This window comes from Podarcis vaucheri (assembly GCF_965113315.1).
Source record: "Podarcis vaucheri genome assembly, chromosome: 7".
Lineage (NCBI taxonomy): Eukaryota > Metazoa > Chordata > Lepidosauria > Squamata > Lacertidae > Podarcis > Podarcis vaucheri.
This window is the reverse complement of record NC_138765.1, coordinates 22,109,582-22,130,307: the sequence shown is the minus strand read 5'-3', so window position 1 is coordinate 22,130,307 and position 20,726 is coordinate 22,109,582. Positions and strand designations below refer to the sequence as shown.

The window sequence follows — 20,726 nt, the reverse complement described above, 5'->3', positions numbered from 1 at the left end:
TGATTGTTCTGGTGTAGCAGCCATCCAGCATAATAAGATCACTGCATCCGTCACCCTCTTTTCTCTTAGTTCATTCATAGGCTGCTGTTTTCCTCTAGGGAACTGTGCCGTTCCCTCCGCCCAACTCTGCATACCAGAGGAGACGGCATCGCTGCTATTCTGCTACAGAATCTCTTATTAATCTAGGATGAAGCGAGAGGTGAGTTGCACACCCCAGAGAGCATTATTATTTTTACCATTCATGCTTTGAACTCATACAAGCAAATTGAACGGCTGACATGAACCAAAGGGTTATTATAAGATTATAGCCAAAAGAGTGCTCCTGGGGTCTGACCTCCTCTAAAGATATCCCCTTCCCTAGAACGTTCTGCTTTCATTAGATAGAAGTCAGACCTTTTGCTTGTGGAGACAGAACAAAAAAAAAAAAAAAAAGGACGTAGGTATTTTACCCAATTGCTCATAAGCAGCAGTGCAAGCAAACAACTCTAACCACATTAGGCAATCTCAGTTTTAAAAGTTGGTGGGCTGTATTGTTGCTTTGTGAGAAACTGAGTAAAATATCCCCTGTACGTGGCTGGTTTTTGCCTCCCCCCAACAAAATCCCCTTAGACCACAAAATTTCTGGCTGCAATATAACTTAGGTTATCACCACAGGATAACCGATGTTAAACATGTCCAGATCATACTGCTGCTAGCATTGGGCGAGGGGCGGGAGGTGAGAAATCCAGTTCAGTTTGCATTGGAAGAGAGATTATCTGCACCAGGCTTTTGCAAAACAACAGCTGTCTTTCAAAATCTGCACATCCCAAAAATGTGTAAATTGGGAGAAAGTGTACAAAAACGCATCTGTGACTGCAAAATAACACACAAAACATGCAAAAATGATCTAAAAGTTGGTAGAGCGTGGGACTCTTAATCTCTGGGTTGTGGGTCTGAGCCCCATCTTAGGCAAAAGATTCCTGCAATGCAGGGGCTTGGACGAGATGGCCCTAGTGGTCCCTTCCAATTCTACAATTCTATGATGGGGGAAATCACTTGCAAAAATGGGTATATTGGCAGAAATGCACACTAAAATGTTGATGCATTTTCATTAGGAGTTTTTAAAAAAAGATTCACAAACTGCTGCAAAAATCTAGTAAACTGAATTTAAGATGAGAAAAATTAGCAGCAGAGAGAAACTGAAACAGACAGATTTTCTCATCCTTTGTTGTTGCCCAAGCAGAAAGGGCTTCAGTGAAATAAGTCTCTTCCTGAAACCCAGGGCCTTCCAATGAGGCTTGCAGATTGCAGAAGACAGGCACAGGGAATTGCCTTTTGCCAGGCCTGATGTTTCCTCATCTAGTCTAGCATAAAGGAAGCTATCTCTTCTCTACCATTGAGCCAAAGGGGCCCTTCCTCAAATGGAAGAGTACTGCCTACTCAGATTGACAATGACCCTCCAAAGTCTCAAGCAGAGGGTCTTCCCCATCGCCGGCCACTTGGACCGGAGATGCCTTGGGCTGAACAGATGAGCATCTGCAAAAGGCGCCAGCAGAATTTTCTTCTAAGAACTGGAATGCTTTCGAGGACTGCTGGTGTTTGGACCCAGGCTGGGTCCATACACAACAGAAGCAGTGGTAAAGTGATACATGGCAAAGTGGTAAAGTGCAAGGGCCCCTATAGACACACCCCATCAAGTCCAAAAATGCAGGCATTATTATGGGAACGCACAGCAGCACATTAACACAACCACTGCAATCCTATGCTTGGTTTCCTGGGAGTAGCTCCATTGACCTTCTCATTGTATAGGTTCAACTCAGGGGTCAGCAAACTTTTTCAGCAGGGGGCCGGTCCACTGTTCCTAAGACCTTGTGAGGGGCCGGACTGTATTTTGAAGGGGGGGGGAGAATGAATTCCTATGTCCCACAAACAATCCAGAGATGCATTTTAAATAAAAGCACACATTCTACTCATATAAAAACACACTGATTCCTGAACCGTCCGCAGGCTGGATTTAGAAGGCGATTGGGCCGGATCCGGCCCCCGGGCCTTAGTTTGCCTACCCATGGTTCAACTTCTAAAAACACACCGATACCTTCAGCCAACTGAAGTGCAACCTTTAGCTAGCAATCAAGTAAAGAAATGAAATGAAATGAAATGTTGCTATTCAAAAACTGAAGGCATGAAAAAGGAACCCTATCAAAAGAAAAGGAACGAAGTATCCAGCCTCTGGATTATTTTTCCTCGCTCCCTGACTTCCTCTATGCTAATCTGTCGCAAGCAAACATGAAAGTCTCGCTACTACCTCATTCACTTGCCAGAGCAAGAACAAAGTCCATCAGTTACCCCCACCCCCCGGGGCTCCAGGAGATGATGTCACTGCTTAGGATCTGAAAAAAAGAAGTCTTGGAACTGCAACCTCTTCAGACTACAGGTGGGGGATACTGCTTTGGAATGCTTCCTCATGTTACACACTCAGCAAGTAGCAAAGCAGAACAGCAGAGCTCTAGCCTGTCTGTCTGCTGAGCTCATTCTCTGTTTGCGGGGAGCTTTTAACATAGGGGAGAACTCAAAAGGGTGTGATGCCTCGCTGTAGTCGATTCCAACACTTCATTCTGCTGCGTGTCTAGACTGGGCACTGAGATGCAAGTTCAAATCAGCTTTGGTTATGCTGCACTCTCACGGGGTCCAACTAGACGATGCTATTAAACAAGCAAACACATTCAGTGTGCTGAGTGAGTCTTACCACTGTATTGTTTAAATCAGTGTTTTTTGGACCGCATTTCCCATCATCCCTGATCATTGGTCCTGCTAGCTGGGGATGATGGGAGCTGTAGTCCAAAAACAACTGGAGACCTAAGTTTGGGGAAACACTGGTTTAAATTGTTGTTGTAAGAGGGCCTGATCAGGATTGGGTTTGTGAACATAAGAGAACAAGGTCCATCCATTTATGAACATAAGAGAACAAGATCCATCTAGTCATAAAATCGTTTAATTGTAGAGTTGGAAGGGAGCCTGAGGGTCATCTAGTCCAACCCCATACAATGTAGGAATATGCAGCTGCCCCATGCAGGGATTGAACCTGCAACCTTGGCGTTATCAGCACCATGCTCTAACCAACTGAGCTATCCCTAAACAGTCCAGCATCCTGTTCTCACAGTGGCCAATCAGATGCCTCCGGGCAGCCTGAAAGCCGAACCCGAGTCCAATAGTAACCTATCCACTTGTGCCCTCCAGTAACCGGTATTCAGAGGCATATCCCCTCCCATATTGGGAGGTAGTACACAGCCATCATTATTTTCACTTCTTTATTATTCTTATATCCCACCCTGCTTCCAGAAGGAGCCCAGGCGGTCTAACAATAATCATACAGATAAAATCAGCATCCAAACAATAAACACAGAAAGGTTAAATCATTAGATGCAATACAGTGGAAAGCAAACAACTGGACACTCAACCTCCCATCTGACTATACGCCAAAGGCCCAGACAAATAGATAGGTCTTAAACTGCTGACCATCGGAAATCAGGGTGGGGCTCAATTGGATCTCCATCAGGAGGAAATTTTGCAATAGGGGCAGCCACAGAGAAGGCCCTGCCACACATTGCTGTGCCACAGGCTGTGTCCATTGGTGGAATCACAAGCAGAGCCCCTCCCACAAATATGAAGAGGCAGGACTTGTAAGTATTGGAGGAGGCACTCTTTCAAGAGTGTGGGTTCCGACTGTTTAGGGCTTTGCACACTAATAACAACTCCATAAAATTGACTAGTAGCCATTGACAGCTCTGTCTTCTAAGAATTTGCCTAACCCTCTTTTAAAGCCACCCAGGCTTGTGGCCATTAACTATGTGCTGTGTGAATAAGCACTTTCTCTCATCTGTCCTGAATCTGCAAACATTCAGCTTCATTGAAAGATCCTGGCTTCTAGTATTATGAAAGAGGGTGGAAAACATCTCTCTATCCTTTTTCTTTACCTAATATTCTCCCTTGCTCACTTTCTTCCACTCCGCCCGAAACTAAAAGCTCCTAACACTGTAACCTTTTCTCAAAGGAGTGTTGCTCCAGCCCCTTGATCATTTGTAATTGCCTTTTCTTCAATGTTTTACAGCTCTACAATATTGTATTGCATTCAGGCACGTAACTAGAACGGCACACAGTATTCCAAATGTGGTCGCACCATAGATTTTTTATGATGACATTATTATATTGGCAGTTTTGCTTTTCGATTCCTTTCCTAATTTATATTCTTAATGGTCACCAAAATGGAATTCACATTTTTCACAGCTGCTGCAGACTGGATAGACATTTTCATTGAGCTATCCACCATAATAATCCCAAGACCTCCTTCTTGGCCAGTCACTGCTAGAAAATTCAGACCCCATAAACATAGACGTGAAGATGCAGCTTTTTGCCCCCAAAGTGCAGAGCTTTGCACTTGCTTGCGTTGAATTGCATGAGCTGTTTTAATGCCCATTCGCCCTGTTTGGAGAGATCTTTTCGGATCTCCTTAAAATGGGAGATAAATAGAATTTCAACAAATATGGTCATTATCAACATCGAAGCAAAACTGACCATACTGATAATGCGTCAGATGATGGAAAGAGAACACGGAACCAAAGAGTCAAATTGCAGAAAGAGTCAAATAATGAGCAACAGCCCATCCACAAATCTCTCACTCGGCTGTATCACTCAACCCATTCATATGGGGCATGAGTTCCGGGTCTAAAACTTGAGTTTTATAAAGGTTAAGAATAGCCCATAGGAAACTGCTTTCATCCATGTCAGAATATTTATTCATCTATCTCAGCCTAGTCTGAGTGGCTCTCCAATGTCTCCAGCAAAGGTCTGTCCCACCATCGGCTCTTAGATCCTTTTTAACCAGACACGCCAGGGAACTACTTAGATATGGCCTTTCCCCATCAAATTTAAGATATTTTCTTTCTTCGTTTCTTTCACAGTCTGCATCTCTGTGGACTTTGATCATCTCACCATCCATCCTTCTGCCCAAGCATGCAATCTCGGCACTCCTCATTATCCTTTGATCCTCAGATACAATCAGTCACCAAGCCAGCCATTTTTACATCTGGAATGTGTCTGCTATCTGTTCTTTTCTGTCTCCAGACTGCTGCTGTTTGCTTTGGTGGCTTCTCTCATTATTTTTCTTCTCTGTGGCTGGATTCTTTTCGCTGGGTTCATCGCCATCGCTCTTATTTTTAAACCTGTATGCCTCTCCAGACAGCCTGCTTTTCGCACATTTGTGATGATTGGTTTATTGCACTTTATAGTTGTGGGTTTTTTTAAAAAAAGGAAAGAAAATCAAAGCAACTTAAAATATAATACAAAAATAAGTGAGAATTTGGCTAAATTGAAAACAGAAGAGCCAAGAAATCTAGTCCTAGTGTCAACAGAGCCAGTTCTAGAAAAGGCTTTATTGAGCAACCATTGTGATTTCTTTCTGGAGAGATTAGATGCTGTCTACTGAATATTTGTTCTGATTGGATCGCAGGGAGGTTAGATGACTTTGCATAAAGCAATTAGCAACCACAATTCCAGGTGCATTTCACTGTCATTTTCCTTACTGCAAGAAGTCTGGCTTTTTGGGGGGAGAAGCAAGATTAAGGTTCCGTAATCAACTATTATCATACAACCTGAATTTGTTCGGAAGTGACTGAATCACACCTGCAAACAGAGACAGCCTAGAAGCACCTTAGTTCCCCCAGTGGATATGTCTTCCCCAAATATCTATGTACCAAAAAGCAAGTCCTACTGATTTCACTCACAAGAGGAAACAAACAAGTCGAATTAGAAGTGACAAAATTAGAAGTGAGAATTTCTAAGGAGAGCTATATTTTGAAAAATCCAAATTGGGCAGGTTCACATTAAAACTCAAACAGAACCAAGTTTCTCCTCCATCCCTGCCCATCGTTCAGGCAATTCCTGATGATTCATGCTGGATTCTTCAATCCTATATGCCTGTATCATTTTTTTGAAATGTTTTGAATGCGTAACTTTATGGTGTGAACTGTTTTGCAGTTCTCTGAATAGTAAGTAGCCTAAACATATTTTAAAATAAAAACAAGATCTCTTGTGAACCGGCTCCTTTTGTACTGGGCCACTATGATGCTCCAGGGACAGTCATGACTTGAGGAGTGTGCTGGTCACCTTTGCTAAGCAAAGCATCGTCTCTTTCAAAGGCATCCTGAACTCACCTTCTCCATCACGTGGGTACGAATGGCTCTCAGAAACCAAGTCCTCGCTACTGTCCATGGGCAGGAATTCCTCAGTGGTGCGTGTCTCTGAGATGGAGGTGGTGAGCAGGTCGTTGGTGGTCACCCGTTCTGAGCGCAGCAGCTCCTCTAGGAGAGCATTACAGAGAAAGGGGTCAGAGAGTTGCCCTGAACATCAGCCGACTCTACTCCTGCCCTCCTGCAATTACATGTGCTGCAACTGTTTTCCCTAAACCTTATTATTATTATTATTATTATTATTATTATTATTATTATTTAAAGCCATCCTTATGGGATCCTCTCTGTGCTTGCTTGGCAAATCTAACCCCTCACTCAAAGAGGACATTCAGCATTTTGCAGAATTTCCCTTCTTTAATTAAAAAAAAAAAAAGCATTTAGACCACCCTTCATCTACAGAGACACCAAGATGGTATACAAAAGCAAATATAAATAAAAATGAAGGCCGTACAATTAAGGAGCACATCAGAATACATAACAACCAAAGACAAAGGTGTTAAACAAGCAAGCAGAACAGGCTGCCTACTAATAAAATTCCTAAAACTTGGGACTTTTTGGAACAGCCCAGGCAAATGAAGAAATTTTGATCTGACATAGAAATGATTATAACACTGCTGGCAGTTTTTACCCCTCAAGGGAGGGCATTAAGACTATATAGACAGCTGCCTTAAACTGAGTTGGACCATTAGGCCACCTAATTCAATATTGTCTCCACTAACTGGAAGCAGCTCCCGAGGGTTTCGGACTGAGGACATTGCCTGCTCTACCCGGAGACATAAGGCCTGACCCTGGGACCTTCCACATGCAACACAGATCTTCTTCTACTGGGCTTTGGCCCTTCTCCAAAATAGGCATATGGGAAATTGCCTTTTACTGAGTCCATTGAGTTCAGTATCGCCTACTGATTGTCAGGGATCATGATGAGGAGGGCTGCACTGAGGAATAATGGTGGGAGCCTTCCCCCTCCCCCTGCTCCTAAGTCAGGACCCTGAATCTTCCCAGGAGCAGTAGGACAGTATAGATTTGGAACAGTGGTTTGCAGAGGGACATAGTTCAGAAGACAGAAGTTGGGAAGAACTGGGTGGTGAACAGCTAGGAGAAGAAGAACTGGGAGAGAGTTGGTTAACAGACTCTCTCTTGCTGGAAAGCATCCATCCGCTCAGCCCAATGTCAAGGAGAGCAGAAAGCACAGTGGTTGCAAGACGAGGAACTGACCTGGGTGACTGGGGGGAAGCGGGTGGAACCCTTAATTGGGAGCACCTTCATTCCTAGGAATGGATTCTTTGTTCTCTCGCTGTGCTCATTAAAATCTCTAACTGGTAAGTGACTCCTTTCGCTTGTTCTACTTATCTATTAGGGGGTGGGGGAGAAGGAAGACGAGTCCCTGAAGCCTGACACTGACGGGCATTTCAGAGATGAGGCACTCGCCTGCAGATGTCAGGGGGCTGAACCTGGGACCTTCTGGGTGCAAAGCAGATGCCCTACTGCTGAGCCACAGCCCTTCACCTCCACAGATATGGTGCCATCAGAAAGATGGGTCTGAACTTCACAGGACAGCTGGCTGGGCATAAGGGCCTCATCTAAAGATCTTATGATATGGGCAGCTGGGATAAGGAGAGGAGGAGCTCCACAACATCCCCCTGAAGGCAGTCTCTAGGAAACCCTCTCCTACCCGGTCAGGCCTTAGGCTCCATCTCATCCAGACCTACCAATGTCTCCTCGAAGCTCTTGGGCAAGCTGAGGGTTCTTGTAGAGCAGCGCCAGACTCTGGTTCATCCGTTCCTCAATGACATGCAGGTGGGTGTAGACCTGGGGACGACAGCAGCCTAGGTTTATTATTGCTCCCCTCCTCCAAGAAGGTGTGAGTGCAGGGACCCCAGACAGGGGCACCTTGGGGGGGGGGCAGGAGGGGAAAGAAGAAGAAGAGGAAGGATGGAAACCAGACCTGGAACTTCATTTGCTCAGCCTTCTCGGGATCAGCAGCTGCCACGTGCTGGTAATGTCGGAGGGTGTGGCGCTGGTCCTTCTGCTCTGCCCGCACGTATCTCTTCAGGGCTAACAGGACGCGGTCCGGCTGGGTCAAAGGGAGGGGACAAAAGAAAAAACAAAACAAGTTAGGCGTAGCTCAACAGTAGAACATCTGCCTTGCATGCAGAACGTCAAAAGTTCTTTTCTTTGGAAAAGTTTTTATTGTTAAAATAATTCAGCATTAATACACACATATTGCGAATATACAAGCCTACAAACATACATTTCATACAATCCTTAAAAATGTTCAAACGTACCTAAACTCAATCCCACAAATAATTCCTTTCCCCATCACCATCCACCACCCCTCACCCCACCTTTGTGTTAGACTTCCAATCTACTCAATTGCAATTTCTTTCCACTTCTATTACTTTCTTTCACACACCTTTAACCTAATTTCATGCTTCTTTTTCTATTACACATTGTTATCCATCTTATTTAGTATTTCAGTATTTAAAACGGAACTTGTTTATTCTAATAGGAGTTCTGATTTTTCAATATGGTTTTGCAAGTATCCTTTAAACACCTTCCAATCCCTGTCTATCTTCTCTTTTGAGATCCTTCCAATTTCTCCCATTGTTTTGGATATATTGTAGTACAATAATTTGGCAAGCCACTCTATTTGTGTTGGTATAATACCGCTTTTCCAATTTTTCGCAATCAATAGCCTTGCGGCTACAGTTGCATACAAATATAATGTCTTGTCTCCTTCCTTTAGACTTCCTTGTACTATTCCCAATAGAAAACCGCAGAAGGTCCCAAGTTCAATCCCCAGCATCTCCATGTAGGGCTGGGAAAAAACCTCTCTGCCTGAAACCTTATAAAGCCACTGCCAGGCAGTGTGGGCATTATTGCGGTAGACCATGGGTAGGCAAACTAAGGCCCGGGACCATCCACAGGCCGGCCCAATTGCCTTCTGGATCCAGCCTGTGGATGGTCCAGGAATTGGTGCATGGATCGGCATGGAGATTCTGATCATTTAGGCTGCGCCATTTCCCCCCCTCCCTCACACACACTGTGGCGGCACCTCCTCCCTCCCTCCTCCTGGCTTTTCCCTGCCCTGCCTAGAGGAGGAAGGGGGCCAGGCTTTGTTGAGCCGCGGTTGGCTGAGCGCCATTTTAAGCAGCCCCTCTCTGCAGCCAGCCCTTTTGCGCCGCTCATCGTCTCACCGCCGCCACCAGCCCCAGCCACTCGCAAGGCACAGGTAAGCAGGCACTGGGGCTCATCTGGTGCTGTGGAGAAGGGAAGGGAGAGTCGGGGGGATTCCCCCCCCCAATATAGTCCGGCCCCCCACAAGGTCTGAGGGACAGTGGACCGGCCCCCTGCGAAAAAAGTTTGCTGACCCCTGAGATAGACCTACCAATGGCCTGAGCTCACAGAAACACATTAGTGAGTGGAGGGGACATAGCTCAGTGGTAGAGCATCTGCATTGCATGCAGAGGGTTCTGAGTTCAATTCCCAGCATCTTCAAGCTGGGAATGTCTCCAGCTTAAAATCTTGGAGAGCCACTGGTTTGACTCAGTATAAGGCCACTTTCGTACATTTCTATGATCACTGGCTAACCCTCTCTCTCTTTTTTTGTATAATTTTTATTAAATTTTCTGTTTTACATTTTAGAATATTCATTTAAACAACCTTAAAATATCAATGACTTCCCTTCTTCTCTTTCCATGGTTCATTCTGCAGAACATAAATCCCTGCCTATTTTATACAAACTAACCCATTCAGTATTCCATTATTACATCCATCAAAACTTTACACTGTTGAATTTATTTTAATGCTGCTCATGTTTTCAAATATACACAATTTTCCCCCATATATTCAATAAACATTTTCCAATCTTTTCTAAACGTATGTTCATCTTGTTCTCTTATTCTACAGAAGCTCAACATCAAAAAAAATGAAGATCATGGCCACTGGTCCCATCACCTCCTGGCAAATAGAAGGGGAAGAAATGGAGGCAGTGAGAGATTTTACTTTCTTGGGCTCCATGATCACTGCGGATGGTGACAGCAGTCACGAAATTAAAAGACACCTGCTTCTTAGGAGAAAAGCAATGGCAAACCCAGACAGCATTTTAAAAAGCAGAGACATCACCTTGCCGACAAAGGTCCGTATAGTTAAAGCTATGGTTTACCCAGTAGTGATGAATGGAAGTGAGAGCTGGACCATAAAGAAGGCTGATCGTCAAAGAATTGATGCTTTTGAATTCTGGTGCTGGAGGAGACTCTTGAGAGTCCCATGGACTGCAAGAAGATCAAACCTATCTATTCTGAAGGAAATCAGCCCTGAGTGCTCACTGGAAGGACAGATCCTGAAGCTGAGGCTCCAATACTTTGGCCACCTCATGAGAAGACTCCTTGGAAAAGACCCTGGGAAAGATTGAGGGCACAAGGAGAAGGGGATGACAGAGGATGAGATGGTTGGACAGTGTTCTCGAAGCTACCAGCATGCGTTTGACCAAACTGTGGGAGGCAGTGGAAGACAGGAGTGCCTGGCGTGCTCTGGTCCATGGGGTCATGAAGAGTCGGACACAACTAAACGACTAAACAACAACAAGTCCGCAAGCTGCGCATATTCCATCAGCCACGATTGCTATGTTTGGTCTCCACTGTCAGAGGCAGAATGCTCTGCTCATGTGCAGGCTTCCCATAGGTACATGGAAACAGGATGTGAGAGTAGATGAGCTATTGGCCTGATTCAGCTGGCTCGCCTTCTGATGTTAGATGTGCCCACTTCCAAGCATGCTATCAACAACATCTTTAATGTAACCAGCCAGGATAGCTGAGTCGGCAGAGCAGGAGACTCTTAAACCCGTGGTCGTGGGTTCGAGCCCTGCGTTGGGCAAAAGATATTCTGCATTTCAGGGGGATCTGAAGGCTGCCCTGTTTAGGGAAGCTTTTACTGTTTAATAGGTTATTGTATTTTAGTGTTCTGTTGGAAGCTGCCCAGAGTGGCTGGAGAAACCCAGCCAGATGGGCGGGGTATAAATAATAAATGATGATGATGATGATGGATCAGATGACCCTCAGGGTCCCTTCCAACCCGATAGTTCTGTGACAGCTTCCGTGCAACTTTTCTGCATCCTGCTTCCCCTTCCTGCTCGTATCCGGTCCATTTCCAAGCACCCAAAGGAGGCGCACAATACCAAGCCCTTCGCTTTGCATGGTTTTGATCTGTATTGCTTGGAACACATCGCCTCGCATTGTTTATATTACAAGACACAGGATGACAGGGACGAGCATCTTTCTCTTCTCGGCACCTGCACGCTCCGGAGGTTATTCCAGGCTAACCGTTCTAACCCCCCTCACCCGTTCCCTCGAAATGTTCAGGCAGGGTTTGCTTGTCTGTTATCCTCCCAGATCAACCTTCATTTCCATCTCTTTCCCCGCGCAGCAAATGCAATAAACAAACAGTTGCTTTATTGTGCATTCATGACACTCGACAACGTGCTTGCTACTGTTCTCCATTCACAACTACAGGCCTGTTGCTGAGGCCACGGGAGCCATTATCACTATTATTAATTGGATTTATATCCTGCCCTTCCTTCCCAAGGAGTCCAGGACAGGGAATATAACAATGCCATCTAGGGCAGCATTATTCTGGTTCAGTACAACCTGCCAGCCTCTGTCCATTCTCAGCCTGCCCTCCATGCTGTCCCAAAGTGTGTCGTGAGTTCTAATCCTGCCCCAGCGCTCTTGCTCCGCTGCTCAGCACATCAGGTGAGCAAAATACGAACAGAAAATTGTTTCTTTACTCTAATCTTTAATGTCTTTGCAAATGTGCCCTGGAATAGGCAGGAAAAGGCCCCTGATCCTCTTTTCTGGAACGAAGGGATATCAGCCATGCCAAGGAGTGGCTAAGCTGCCTCTACGCTGCCTCCCCAAAACTGCAGGTTAGCAGAGATTTTTTCTCTCTTGGGGGCTGCTGAGGAAGACACCCCTGGACTCCCAGGCTGCCACTACATTTGCCTTCAGTTAAGCTGGCCCTGAAACAGCTTGATGAATAACAGGGAAGAGGCTGTACCAGGCATAAGAAGCAGCAGAAAGCACAGTGGAGACAAAGGAGATAAACAGGAAAGGAGCTTGCAAGGAAAGACAACAGAAAGATAAAAGGAGTGGAGAGGGGAGATCTCTTGTACCTTCCTCCCTTTTGCTTATTTTTTGATTACAGGAAGTCCAAAAGTCATGTAGCAAACAGCCATAACTTTTAGCTCACTGGAATTCTGGTTTCAGAAATTTAACTTTGCATTGCCCATACGGGTTTCAAAAACTCATATTCTCAGCCTTTGCTGGGTAGGGAAAAAAATGCTTTCTTGCTTAAAATGTTTATCAGAGATTCTCAGGAGTTCTATCAGAAACTGACCCGAACCCACATCTTTCATTTCATTTTTTGCTCAGCCCTTGCTCCAAGGAGCTCAGGGCAGCAAACATGGCCCCCTTTCCCCATGTTATTCTCACAACAACACTGTGAGGTAGAGCTTAGGCTGAGACACAATGAATAAAGGCTCAAAGCCATCCAGTGAGATTTATGGCTGTGTGGAGAGTTGAACTGGATGTCCTGGGCTAAACAGAGAAATTCTAGGCATGTTGGCTTGATGTTAAGTCCCAAAGCATTCAATAGATCTTACTCTCTTTTAAAATATGTCTAAGATTGCTGCCTAATACTTTAGCCGCTTTGCTGCTCTGTGTATATGCAGGATTCTTCCCCAGTACCAGATTCCACACTGGAGTTCACAGAGTCCAAGCACACAGAGAACTTGAATTATAAAGCCTGATTCTTACAGGTGATGGGGGTAAGGCATTTACCCATGTAAGCATGTCATGTGCAGTCAGTTACATTTAAATGCACACATACATGGAGTGGAACATCCATGTACAATGTGAAGCATTCATGTGCATCTACATGACATTGGGCATGTGCTGGACAAATGTGTCCTGTATATTAACATGCCCAGATTTGTAGTCAGTGCAGAGTGCAAGGGAGTCTGGGTAATAAGGTCTCCAAGGAAAAACAAAAAGATATTTAACAGAGGGGGTGATAACAATGGGGGGAGAAGTAAGAGTTTGAACTAGAAAAGGACAAGTTAATGCATTTTTTATAAAAAAAACACCTCATACTTTCACCTACAAAAGGGAGCTGCTTAAAGTGGCTTACAAATGAAAGGAACAATTATCTTATTGTTAAAAATTAATTTAACGGTGAAAGGTTCACAGGCTATGAAGGACTTGCTCACAAATTCATTGACAGCTGCACGAATTATTATAGCCAGGAAGTGGAAGGGGCAAGTAGAATATAAAATGGAAGAATGGTAATAAAGAGGTGTGGGGTATAGCTATTAATGATAAATTAAAATGTGACATTAGGGTAAGACGGGGAATACGCAGGAGAAATGATTTTGAGGAGATACGGAGGGTGTTTGTAGAATTTGTACTGTTAAAATGGAAAGGGGTCAAACCATTGCAAGAGGTGTTGACATTCTGGGAGGTTGGCTAGTTACAGTGGAATGGTCTAGGTGGGTGGGGTGCACATTTTTATTCTTATTTATTTATGATTATGACTTTGTCAACAAATATTTTTTTTATATAAAAAAGAATGTATAAAATGTAAACAAATGTATAAAATATAAATAAAAGAATGAAAATAAGAAAACAAAACAAAAACTAATTTAACAAAACCAAAAAGAAGCAAAAAGCCCAAAGAGTGGTGCCATTCGAGGGAGGCAATGGCATCCAACCAGGTAAAGGTACAGGTAAAGGTAAAAGGTACAGAACGGCATCCCTGAGTAGGTCCCCACCCAACTCACCCCCTCCTCCTCTATATGCTTTTCCTTACCTGGGGATTATCAGTCTGCACAGCAGTCAGGTAGCTCTCTAGTGCTGCCCTTCGATTATCGTTGAGCAGGGCCACCACACGCGCCAAATGAGTCTCAACCAGCCGCTGTCGCTCTCGAGACACCTGCTCCTCCAGCGTCTGAAGGATGGACTGGAAGTGCTGGGTCAGCCAAGAGAAAAGGCGAGATGGTCATGAAGTTAATGTATCTGCTGGGGCCAAAGGGTGATGGTCTGGGAACATCTGGTGCTGCATAGCATGGCTGAAGTTAAGCAGATGTGCAAGCCCTCCCACGCTGCCCCCTTCAACACCTGATGTTGAGTTTTGGGAGGGTGGGAGGAGCAAGCCGCCTGTCAATCATGTGAAATAACAATTGTGTGATGTGATTGACATGTGGGTAGCTATGCCCACCTGTCAAAATTGGCCCATGGGGTGGGGGCAGAAGCAAAAAAGATTCCCCACGGGTTAGTGTGGGTTTTTTGGGGAGGTTGTAGGAGGGGTTAGACTGATGGAGGCCCCAGCAAATACATCTACACAGACAAAACATGAAGTTAATTCATTTGCTTTCTTCCACAAAATAGCAGTTTGGGAACAGGGGAGATAAATGATGCCATTTCAAAATAAAAAAAATATAGACATTCCAAAATCAGCATTCAAAAATGTAAAAATTACAAAAGGAGCCAAAAGTAGCAACAAAAGAAACTTAAAAATGTGTTATTTTAAACGAGTTTTAATTTATTTTGGGAATTTGTATCCTACCCTTCCAACTAATTCCCAGCGCAGCTGGCATTTTTAATACAGGCATGAAAAATACCCCCCAAGCATTTAAAAGCATAGAAACAATCTGTCCAAGATGTAAAACAATTTCCAGACCAGCATCATCATTAAAGAAAAACACCTAGGAAAAAGTAAGCTGGGATAGTTTTTTTTTTTAAAAGCCATTTAAAAAGTCTCAATCAAAAGCTCCATTCACACTTTGGTGGGTAAAGGGTTCCATAGCTGTGGGGCCATCACTGAAAAGGTCCTTTGGTATGCCCACTAATGTGATTTGATTTTACTGGCAAAGCGTCTCCAGAGCTGATCTCAATACAATCCTTCTCCAGTCCTCACCTCATTGAGTGCCTGACGATCAGTCTTGGGCAGGTTTTTTGCTTGGTTGTCTGCCTCGGCCCACTCCTTCATCACCTGTTGAATTGAAATGAAGTGATGAGGTGCAGACGATGCTCCCACAAAAAGGCCCACATCTCTTCTTGGCACAAACCCTGACCCCGTGATGCACTTCCTATTGTGTCCTCTCAGCCTCCATCTCCAGTATCGCTTCTCAGGCTTGAAGGCATGAATTTTATATATGGGATATTGCTGTTTTGTATAGAGCAGGCACGTCCAACTTCCAAGAGGTTTTTTTTTTGGGGGGGCACTCAGGGTCCTGCAATCGACCGGGATTGACCAGGGACACCCCATGATCAACTGGTAGATCGTGATCGACCGGTTGGACATCACTGGTATAGAGTAAATTCAACATTTAGAGATGGAATTATGGGCAGGTGTCCCAGGTGACCATTTGGAGCCCCTGCCACAGACTCTCTCCTATTCACTCAGCAGCCAAAACAAAACAATCAGCTCATCTTCACTTGTAAAGCTGGCCTACATGACAGCCATTGTGTTAACACTTGGTTTGTCTTATTCATGGGGAAAATTTACAACATCAAAGCCTATTCAGCAAGATGTGCCTCTGAGCGATTGTGATCAAATCCGCACATGCAAATTTATCATCTTATGCGACGAGGACAAATTGTGCCTTCTAAGTTGCGAAAGAGGCTACCGATGCATTGAAGACGTTCACAATTTAAGCGAAGGACGCCCCTCGCTTGGGGTGACAGTTACTCTAGAGCTGCACCCCCCATCACCTCATTGATCTGTCTCATGCGCCGTTCCTCCAAGTCCATCTTGGCACGCAGGAAGTTGGCGTGTTCGTTCCCATCTCCGGGCATTTCGAAATAAACGTCCACTCCGTCGGTGGGGCGAGGGGTGGGGGCCACTGCAAACACAGGAAGTGAGTTACACAAGGGGACATGCCTCGGCCCTCCCACCCACACAAAACAGGCCCCGCAGGACAGGGGGCTCCCCACTCGGGCAAGGCATCAATATACTCCCTTCTCCAACCTTCTAGATGCCATTGAACTCCAGTTCCCATCAGCCCCAGCATGATGGGAGTCATAGTCCAAAAACCTCTGGAAGACGCCATGTTGGCAAAGGCTGTAATATTGCCTCACATGGCATAACGGGCCCACTCCCCCCTTATTTTTCAGTTGCTCTTTCAATAATAGTGTTTCACAGATTGTAACTGTTTTATACATTATTTGTTGAGTATTTTATATGATTTGTGCTGTACAGACAACTCCCAGTTTATGAAGGGGTTACGCTCCAAGGCACTGTGTATTTAAGTGAAATCGCATATATTTCAAACAACGTTGAAAAAGCCTGCAAACACCTCATTCCGCTTCTGCCCCATTCTGCCCTTTTTTGTGACTTTTTTTGGCCACTTCCAGGTTCAGCATGGTGTGCGCATGCATGGTCGCGCATGTATTGGACGTGCCTAAACCGGTCGCTGCCTGTTTTTGTGATGTTCTACCATGTTGTTTCTTACTGTTTGTAAGCTGCTTTGAGATCCGTTTGAATGAAAATCTAAACAATACATTAAATTGAATCCAACCCCACCTCTTACTAAAACTGTACAGGACAAAAAACCCCCGCTGAATTCTCAGCTCCCCTTGGCTCCTCACAGACTGAGGCGGGAGTGCCCCCTTGTGCCCCACCCCCAAGCTATGTCGGCTGAGGGACGCACTGGCTCACTGTGTCTGCCCCTTTGTGTCAGGAAGAGCCAGGTTCCGAGCTGCCTCTAGAACAGGCGCCCCATTGTGAGGAGGACGAGGAGGAGACGTGACCAGGAGAAGCAGCTGAGCATTTCCGTCTTGTCTCACCACCCCTTGTAGCTGCTTGCTGGCTCCATGCGCCCCTCCTTTCATGTGCTAACATCTGCAGCAGGGATTTCATGAACTTCGCCCTTCAGATGTGCCCTGAATGAGAACACTGACTTCACCCACTCTCAGAAAAACAAAGTACAGCTAGGTTCAGGTTCCATTTCTTGAGATAAGCATCTTCAGTAGGCCTCTCTCATCCTTGCTTTTTATAAGACAGATCAACAGGGCCTCCCAGAAAGGTGAGGGAAAGGATGGAGGAGGATGGAGCTCCTTCTCCTCCGTCCTGCTACTTCTAAAGAGGTGAACAGGCAAGTGAGGAAGAGCAGGTGAGGAACCTGTAGCCCTTCGGATGCTGTTGGACTACAACTCCCATCAACCCCGTCTATTGGCCACACTCACAGGGGCTGATGGGAGTTGGAGCCCAACAACATCTGGTGGTCCACAGCTTCACCATCCCGGCTCCAGCCGCTAGCCCTGCCCTGTCCTCCAGAGCTTACCTTTGATATCCTCTTCGGTGGTCTGCGTGGTGGTCGTGATGGTAGTCTGGGTGATGCTGTCGTCATAGTAACCCGGCTCCACAAAATAGTCATCCCAGGCAGCAGGGAAAGGGTCGGGGTCAGGGGCACTATCTCCAGGGCTCTCCTCCTCGTCGTCCTCGTCCTCCTCCACCTCTTCATCTTCATCCAGGTCCCCTTCCTCCTCCATTTCCAGGCTCTCTTCCTCTGTTGGGATGCGTCCTGTTGGAACCTTGTTGCTAAAGAAAGAACCATCCGGTCAGGAGACTGCACAATAGATACTTAAAGGAAAGAGTGTGCATTTTGGGGGGGTCTTTCTGGCAAGGGGGAAACTGTGTGGGGAACGCCTTGCAGAACATCTGAAGAAGTGTGAATGCCACCGGGGTGGAAGCAAATAGGGCCTTGAATTTTGCACAATTAAAAACCTGAATTAAAATAAATTCTGTGGGGGGTGGGGAATATATGGCAATTTGCCAACATGGATCCTCTTAAGCTCCAAAGTGTCCCCTACTGCATGCCAACAACATTAAGGGGCGAGTGGCAAGTGGAACTTGGGGTCGTTTGCTCACCTGTGGAGGGCCTCCTCTCTCAGATGGGAAAGGATCTGGGGTGCCTCAGTGGCTTGTTCCAGCCTGAGAGCTGTGGGGCGTGCAGGGCAGCACACATATTCGACCCCACGGAAGCGGTCTGCCCCACAGGGCAACAGCATGCCATAGCTGTGAAGCTCCAACTCCTCACCGCTGCAGGCCTGGGAATGGGAGATGAACAATGTCAGAATGCTGCTAAGTCACTCACTGGCTCAGTTCAGACATCACGCCAAAGCATGATTTGTGCTAGCCATTGTGCTTTGAACCTGTGCTATGGTTTGAGCTTCAAGATGTACAGCAAGCAAGCCATGGTTCGCAGCCACTTGTCTCCTTTCATTTTCCATCTGCTCAACACACACCTTCACCCCTCTCACCATGGGGCAGCAGCCTCTTTTAAGGCAGAACAGTGACCCTAACTGTGGTTTGTGACTTCAGATGCCGCAGCAAACCGTGGTTAGCACAAACCATGGTTTGCAAACCACCCCCCAGTTCGTTGTTTGGATATTCTTATTTGGCAGGTTTCACAGAACATGGTTTGTAAATTGGTATAAATAGACAGACATAGTACCAACCCATGGTTTGGCATTATGTTTGAATGCAACCAATTCTCACTGTGAGGTTGGTGAACTTTACATTTAAAAGAAAATTAAAATTCTGCACCAAAGTATCTCAAAACTCTGTTACGAGGAATACCAAACAAATCATGCAACTTGTAGACCTTTTGCAAATTAAACACATCTACATGATTTCTCCTGCTGTGCATGATATATTCTACACTTTAAAACTGGTTTTCCTAATTTATCCCACTTTCTGCTACTCCAGAGTGGGGCAGGGCAAAGAAGAAATAACACAGGGACCTGAAACCTCACCCCTCAGCTAGAAACCTTATCCCGCAGCCATTCTTGTTTCTGAGATTTTGGCAGACACTGATTGCACCGTGCCAACATTATTTTCATACTCATGAGATCTAAAACCTTTTTTTTAATAAAGGAAACCTATGTTTTTTGGAAGCCCTCCTATCTTATTTTAGTCCTCAGATTAAGAACATAACCCATAAAGACTTCGTCCTCTATTTATTAACTGCAGTGAGATTAGTGACTGCAAAAAAAGGGGGAAAACTTTAAAAGCCTGGATTTCACAAGTATTGGACATTGTGCATATGGACAAGTTAACTAATTCACAAAAGGAATAACCGCCTTGGGGTGGGGAGAAAGACTCACACCTTCTCAACGACATGGTATCCCTTTATTGACTTGGTTAAGAGAAGCAGACAGGGGTTTTCACCCTCCATTGATTTACGGAACTTTATGGCTACTTTCATTTGGCTGCCTTTCTTGGAACACATAAAACTACAACCATCAGCTCCTATTTTTTCTTTCTTTTCTGTATGCCTACTCAGCTCTGTATTCCTTGTATGGATATGTTTTGTAACTTGAAATTAAAAAGCAGCAAAAACCCCCACACTATTTTAAAAAAGGAAGCTAAATTCCATAGTTCTTTTCTGTGCTTTTGAGAAATTGACACACACACACACACACACACACTTATACCATACCAGGAGTGGGCAGCCTTTTTGCGCCCAAGGACCACATGGTAGTGGGTAGGATTAAGACCTGGCCAGGCCTACTATCTCCCTCGTCCCCCATTCACAAATGCACCCAGTTCACACAAACTCTCCCCTTTAACACTTATCTGACACACAGACTCACAATCCGAGACACCCACATTCCCTCCGTGTTCCCCTCCACTCACACACAACACAACAACTGCCAAGCTCTGCAGGAACTTCCATGTTTCCTCTGCTCCCCAGCCCAAAAAGAAAGTCAGCAGTAAAAATGACTTGCTTGACATGATGTACAGTATTATTATTATTATTATTATTAATTTATTTTACTTCTATACTTCCCTATACCCGAAGGTCTCAGGGTATTTTCACATGAAAAATCACTTACATAAAATCAAAACAAAAACCAGATTAAACCCCCTCCTGAAAAGAGCCAGCATTTTAAACAGGGTATAGGATGTCAGGTCAGGTAAAGGCCTGGTTGAAGAGGAATGTTTTTGCCTGGTGCCTAAAGGTGTATAGTGAAGGCACCAGGCGGACTTCCCTGGGGAGAGCATTCCACAGACGGGGAGCCACTGCAGAGAAGGCCCGTTCTTGTGTTGCCACCCTCCAGACCTCTCGAAGAGGAGGCACACGAAGAAGGGCCTCAGAAGATGATCTCAGGGTCCAATAGGTTCATATGGGAAGAGGCGGTCCTTAAGATATTGCGGTCCTGAGCCATTTAAGGCTTTATAGGTCAAAACCAGCACTTTGAATTGGGCCCAGAAATTAATCGTAGGTCGCATTATATCACGGTCATCCTCCAGGGACACTTAATAGGAAACTTGGGAGGTTAAAAGTTATCATTGCTAGCATCCTACTTTGGGAGGAAGCGGCGAGGGTTCCTGTAACTATGGCACACTCTCTCAACATCCCTTAAAGCACTGTTTCCCAAACTGGGGCCTCCAGCTGTTTTTGGACTACAACTCCCGTCATCCCAAGCTAGCAGGACCAGT

At 45.3% G+C, this 20,726-nt stretch overlaps 1 protein-coding gene across 1 annotated transcript in view; it reads right to left on the bottom strand.

Moving 5' to 3' along the window:
* The window catches only part of APLP1 (amyloid beta precursor like protein 1), a gene marked incomplete at its 3' end in the record, with an annotated part of 61,923 nt that overhangs the window by 24,294 nt on the left and 16,903 nt on the right, over positions 1-20,726 (bottom strand). The window contains exons 5-12 of the mRNA XM_082232549.1: positions 18,150-18,328; positions 17,563-17,819; positions 15,992-16,122; positions 15,195-15,269; positions 14,088-14,246; positions 8,170-8,298; positions 7,934-8,033; positions 6,189-6,335 (exon numbers count right to left, since the gene is read on the bottom strand). Coding sequence (XP_082088675.1) covers positions 6,189-6,335; positions 7,934-8,033; positions 8,170-8,298; positions 14,088-14,246; positions 15,195-15,269; positions 15,992-16,122; positions 17,563-17,819; positions 18,150-18,328 — 1,177 coding nt within the window. The remainder of the gene's footprint in view (positions 1-6,188; positions 6,336-7,933; positions 8,034-8,169; positions 8,299-14,087; positions 14,247-15,194; positions 15,270-15,991; positions 16,123-17,562; positions 17,820-18,149; positions 18,329-20,726) is intronic.